At 43.4% G+C, this 6,624-nt stretch overlaps 1 protein-coding gene across 1 annotated transcript; it reads left to right on the top strand.

Moving 5' to 3' along the window:
- Positions 1-233: 233 nt before the first annotated feature.
- Positions 234-3,853, top strand: LOC134442439 (DNA mismatch repair protein Mlh3-like; the record flags this gene model as incomplete). The annotated part of the gene is made up of 4 exons (XM_063192609.1): positions 234-1,938; positions 2,513-2,967; positions 3,262-3,357; positions 3,848-3,853. Coding segments are annotated over exons 1-4 (2,161 nt in total), but the record flags the coding sequence as incomplete, so codon positions are not given.
- Positions 3,854-6,624: the final 2,771 nt, after the last annotated feature.

Raw genomic sequence — 6,624 nt, forward strand, 5'->3', positions numbered from 1 at the left:
TGGAATTTTAATTCGCTTTTGTAAAAACAACAGCGACGGTCCACACATACGGCTTTAGAAGACATTTTATTCCCTCTGCTCAAAGACAGTGGACTTCAACAAAACCAATTGTAAACCAGTACCAACTACAAGCTCAAGCTCACAATGCTGTAAGCGAATACATTACATGATCTAATTGTACCCTAGGTCAGGGTAAACTTAACGAATTTTTGAATTAGCAAAGATTTATACACTAAACTGTATAATTTCAACTGCCAAGAGCTTCAGACTTTGTCCTACAAAAACTCTTTGTAGGCTGTAGTGCACATGTCAGTTTAGCATTTATCCCGTGAGAATGATAATCTTTCTGTCAGACGAAGTAAAAGTGCACCTTCGTTCAGGAATTGCCATTTGTTCTCTTCAGCAATGCGTTGAGGAGCTTGTTCTCAACAGCATTGACGCCGAGGCCACTTGTATAGCAGTGAAGGTGGACGTAGAGGCTTGCAAGTTGCTAGTTCTGGACAACGGTGTAGGAATAGACAGGCAAGACTTTGACAGAATAGGAAACCGATACAGCACTAGTAAATGCAGCTCGCTAAAGGATTTGGAGAACCTCACATATTATGGGTTCAGGGGAGAGGCTGTGGCCAGCATCGCCTCTCTCTCTGATGCAGTAGAAATCACATCCAGGACCAAATGTTCCAGAAAGACCTACAGGAAGGTCTTTGACAATGGGCAAAGCAAAGGTGTGTTTGAAGCAGAGACAGAGAGGCCATCAGTGGGCACAACAGTCACCGTTAGTAATCTGTTCCGCAACATGCCCGTGAGAAAGAAACGCCTAGACCCCGTCCTGGAGATGGAGAGAATCCGACAAAGGGTGGAAGCAATTTCCCTCATGCACCCATCTGTGTCCTTCACTGTCATGAACGAATGCACAGGAACCATGCAGGTGCAGCTGTCCAAAGTGAAAAGCCCATATTACCGCTTCGCTCAGATTCACGGCCTAGAGAAGGCCAAAAAGCTCAAAGAAGTCACACATTCTTGTGGACGGTTTGAAATCACGGGGCACATTGGTTGCGAGGGTCATTACAACAACAGCCTACAGTATCTGTTCCTGAACAGAAGGCTTCTCCTAAGAACTCGACTGCACAAGCAACTGAAATACATCCTCTCAAAGTCGGCCATTTCAAATAAGCTCCACTGCAGCCCCAGTGTCTCTCAGGCCGCCACCAGCTTCAGCCCTAAAGACAGTGTTGGCGGTGGACAGCTTTATGGGATGTATGTCATCAACATTAGCTGCGGCTATTCGGAGTACGACATCTGCCTAGAGCCAGCCAAAACACTGGTGGAGTTTAAGGACTGGGACAGCCTGTCGATGTGCCTGGACGAGGGCGTCAGGACGTTTCTGGCCAAGGAGGGTCTGCTGAGAGCTTCACTAGAAGACAGCCAGAGTCCTCCTTTCCCCTGTCAACAACACGCAGCTTTCTCAGACGTGTGTGAAAACAGCAAGTCCCCCCTCGATTTTGTCGGAGAGAAGGCCATGGCTTCGAAACCTGTTCACAGAAATGTTCCTGCGAACGTATCGCCGGCATGTGGAGACTCCAAGATGTGTGGCACGGATGTCACGGAGAGCGAACAGGATGCTGCGGATGTTGAGCAGGAGGCTGCTGCTGTGGAGATGATGGTGTCCTCTGACATGATAACGACCCTGCATTCAGATGAGCAAAGCACTGACGTCACGCCTGTCTGCGAAAAAGCCTCACCAATCAAGCCAAGTACATTAATGAAGATTTCATTATTTCGCAGGGAAAAGCCAGAACCAAGCATCTGTTTTCCCTCTCTTCAGCAGAATACTGCAGGAGAAACACAAACACCCACTGAGCGCAAATCTAACAAGATAAAAAAGATATCCGTAGCCACACCAAGCTCATCCTCTCTGAAGCAAGCGAATATGAAGCAGTGCGATTCTACCAAGCACTTGCTTCATGAGAAAAAATCGAATGACAGGAAAAAAATAAGACTGTCACTTTCTTCAACAACAGCTATGAGCTACGGAGAGCAAGGAATCGATGCCTTACGTCAGTCTTGCAATTCTTCAAATCGAAATAAAGAATCCTCTTCTGCTATGAGCTATGGAGAACAAGGAATCGATGCCTTACGTCACTCTCGCAATTCCTCAAATCGCAATAAAGATTCCTCTTCTTCTCTGAGACAAGACCATTCATACAGTTACTAACCATCGGATGTGCATTCATTGTTCGGACACCTTTGTTTCTAGTTCTTCAGTTACCCATAATCCCTCAGCAAAAGCCAACAAACTACTGCATTCCAAGGGCATGACCTATGACTTTTTCCATTACACAAAGGGTTCACTAACTTCTGGTGACCCTAGACATCAACCATAACCTGTGTATTAAAGGGCTACACACTACCAGTCCAAAGACGACTAAATATTGCCCATCCAAACTCAGAGAGAGGACAACCCCCCACCTCAAGAACTTAAATTTTGAGCCATGACCTTCTTCCATCAAAGAACAACCGCTGCCTCGAATGCCCACTCCATCGAAGAGCGTCCCAGAACTTCAGAGGACCTTTACAACGAAGAACCATGCACTACCTCAGAGGACATCAATACTTCTCATAGCCTCTCCATCAAAGAACAACACACTGTCATTAAGGACCCAGATGTTACGCATGACGCCTGCGATGACACAAGTATTCACACTCCTTGGACAAGTTCCTCCGAGGACATTTTTAAGAAACCCGAGGAGATTTGTCATCCATCTGCTGTCAGCTCCAAAAGACTTGATACAACTGAAACACAGAGAGACACCAATCAAGTGCAGGAGAAGGAAGACGACTTCGAGATCCTCATGGGGGACAGCTGGCGGTCTCACTATGATCACGTGGCTGGAAAAGTAGTCTACATCAACAAGAAGACAGGACTGAGCAGATATGATGCTCCTACAGAGGACCTCTGTGTGGAAGGTGAGGGCGTTGATTGGCTTGTTGGTGAAATTGGCAAACTATGTATGTATGCATGTGTATGTGATGTTTTCCTGGAAAGATAATGGGAGCATGGCGTTCTAATTTGTCAACTCTGACTAAAAGTCTAGTTATAAAGTCACATTTACAAGTATAGAGTCAAATGAGCCTTTGGTGAAATTGGCAAACACCAAAGATCCTGTACTTTGTGTCAATTGTCAATGTGTTTTCACAGTTTGTAATCCATCTAGCTCCACTCAAAGATCTTTGGCTCTACTACCGCTTCTTCCTCTGCAGGAGTAAGGGCTCATCCTGTGCAGGCCAAAGCAGTGTTGCCTTTCCTCTACCAGCCCCGGACCTCCAGGGCCCTGGGCACAGGAACAGCCGAGAAAGGTACTGTTGGACTTTTTATTGTCTGTTTTATTTTCACAGGATGAAAATGGTTCACACATAATGCTTAGTTCATTGCAGTTGTACAGTTGTGCTAATTTTAGCACAGTTACAATTACATATACCTTATTACAATTTATATTATACAATTCAATTTCAATAGCATGGTTTAAGACGTGTTAAACACCAGCGTTATACATTTTGCTGTTACATACTGGCATGATTCAAGAACAGCTACATGTGTACTAAAAGTCCCTGGTTATTTCATAGTATTGTAGTACTATGGTAGTTTCACTTTTCCATGACTATTACAGTGTGGTCACTGAGGTACGTGTGCATTAAGGGCTAACCTGTGATTCATTTGTACTTCTAAGCTACATGTGAAACTGACTTGCATTGATTCTGGTTCTCCTGTTCTGTTTCATGCATGACAATGTTTTTATTGGATTTTTTTTCTCTCTTTGTGTCCATAACGTGTCCATTCGTTGTGAAGCTGCTGGTGAGAGCACCCGTAATCTTGCTGAACCTTCGCCGCGAAAAAAAACCCAGTTTTCATTTCACCCTGATTAGTAATTGTCTTTTGTTTTAAACAATTGATCGTTTTGTCAATGTGTCGCATTTTACTAAACTCAAATCGTTTTAAAACCATAATCTACATGCCGAAATGCATTTAGTAGGCACGTGTTGAGTGAACCGGTAAGAATTTGCATCAATGAGCCATGGAAAAGTGTTGCCTGTTAAGTGGCAAGGATCAGTTGACATTTGTATTCATTAGGTGGGCGGTTTTGCTATCAGAGTTGCATGTAGACTGTTTACCAGCACACAAGTGGTTTGTCAAGGCTGCTGGGGCGGAAATTCTTTTGCGAGCACCTTCAAATTTACTAATACATGCCATATGGTAGCAAAATGTTGCCCATGGAATTATCCTGACTTTAACCAACTATCAGAATGTACCCTCCTCAACATTTGAATTTCTCCTTTGTTGGTGTACTCTATTGTTACTCTCAACAACACAATATTATTATATGCCCCGAAACCGCGAGCGTCGGGGATGTAATGGTTTTGCGTCGCTGCCGGCCGCTGCGTTCCTCCTCCGCCGACGCCGCCGCGTAATGTTTTTCGTGTTTACGCGATACCTCTTGAACGGATGTGTGATTTGTCCCAGATTTTTTGGGTGAATGCTCTAGGACAGGTTCATGAACTGATTCAGGTTTTGGATTCCCACTTTCAAGATGGCTGAATTCAGATGGCCGAATTTTTTGTTTGGTCCATAACTTCTGACCGGGTGGATGGATTTGTCCCAGATTTGGTGTGTATCTCTAGGGTAGTTTCATGAACGATTCGAGTTTTGATGTCAACACTTTCAAGATGGTTGAGTTCAAGATTGCCGAATTATTGTTGGTATGGCCCAAAACCTACTGACCCGTGTGATGGATGTGTCCAGATTTTGGTGTGAATGTTCTAGGGTAGGTTTCTGAACTGATTCGATGTTTGGATGTCAACATTTTAAGATGGCTGAATTCAAGATGGCCGAAGTATGGTTTGGCCCATAATTCACTACCAGGGTTGGATGGATTTGGCCCCGATTTTGTGTGGTGAATGCTCTGAGGGTAGGTTCCTGAAACTGATTCGAGTTTGGGAAGACACACTTTCCAAAATGGCGGGAAATTTCATTTACCCATACTGACGGAGTGGATTGATTTGCCCGGTAACACCTTCTTTTAATGGCCTCACCATTTCAGTGAATCTCCATATGAGGTACAGTGTAATTAACCATGTAATCAATATTTAAATCCAGTAATACTATGTAATACCAGTGTCCATAGCAATACAAGTACATTGGTACTACCGAGTGTTAACAGTATGCCAATACCATGTAATATAGTGTTATACCATTGTAACAATCATGCATACATGCAATACCACTTACGCCACAAAACATGATGTAAGTTACACAAAAATAGGCGGTGTTACACTGGTATTACATTGTATTTAAATATTGTTTAAACACGGGTTAGTACACTGTACCTACTTTGGTAGAGCACTGAACCCTTAAACAGTATTACCCGTTTGCCCCATTTTTTTGCTTCATTTTCCACAATAGTCGTTTGGTTTTAAGCCTATGGTCGTCATTCCCACGTCTGTATGTATCATATACGGTTTATGAAATGGTGGGACGAGAGTGGTATGAATGAGGGGGGACTGGAAGCGTCTCGTTTCGGGATATACCTTAAGCCGTCGAGGCGACGGCACAGGCATTCAGTTATTCAATGCCATTCAATTGAATGTCAGATTGCCTTTTTCCCCAAATGCAGTCATTTGTTGGTCCTGGTGAACCACCTGTTATGATTTCATGGGACAAGGCAAATCGTCTTTTTGCTCGCTTCCTTTGCTGTAAGGTTTCAATGAATGTGACAGTGGAGACGTTAGGTCGAGTGAAACAGTCATGATGCAACCCTACCGTTTCAACCAAGAATGATCCCTCCATGAACGTGTCAGTTCAGGAATTTGCACTGACATTCATTTCATTCTTTATTCATTCATCATTCGTCTCAGTCCAGTCGTCTCCATTTATTCAGTTCATTTAACGGGCTGGCGGAGCAAGGACCTGCAGAGCATGGGCCCTTGCAGAGCAAGCCCAAAAACACAAAAAGAAAACATTTTAAAAAAAAAAAAAATATAAAATTTATAAAAAAGAAAAAAAAAAAATTTTCCCGATTATAAGTAATCCTAAGTCCTGTTTCTTTATTAAGTCGGCCTTTGCGGAGCAAGGACCATGCAGAGCATGGCCCTTGCAGAGCACGGCCCGTTTATTAGTACTCTCTAAGTCCTGTTTTATTATTATTTATTATATAGCTTTGGTCTTGTGCATGTCATTAAAAATAGAAAATGGATCTCCTCCTATGCCTTTCGTAGATAGAGACACCGTTCAAACACATAAAACGACCGCTCGGCTTGGAGATCCGCGTAGCGTTTTAAAATAGGGCTTCTCCGTGTCCCTTCTTGTCGTTTTTCCTCCCCCCCCCGTTTTTGGTGGATTTTGTTTAAAGCCCTGGTCCTACATGAAAACTATGGTGGAACCCTTTCGTGAAAACCAAGTTCCGCCACTCTAGAATTAGAGTGTAGGAGCTTTTTCGGTCATAAAACATCAACAACACTTTCACCTAGAAGTTTAGTTGACGCGTTGTTAGCGTCTCTATGGATTCTCAAAATTGTGAAAGTTTTCATCTCCCCAACTCCCAATACTTTTTAAATGGCAGGTTTTTTAAA

This window comes from Engraulis encrasicolus, unplaced genomic scaffold (genome assembly GCF_034702125.1).
Source record: "Engraulis encrasicolus isolate BLACKSEA-1 unplaced genomic scaffold, IST_EnEncr_1.0 scaffold_1626_np1212, whole genome shotgun sequence".
Lineage (NCBI taxonomy): Eukaryota > Metazoa > Chordata > Actinopteri > Clupeiformes > Engraulidae > Engraulis > Engraulis encrasicolus.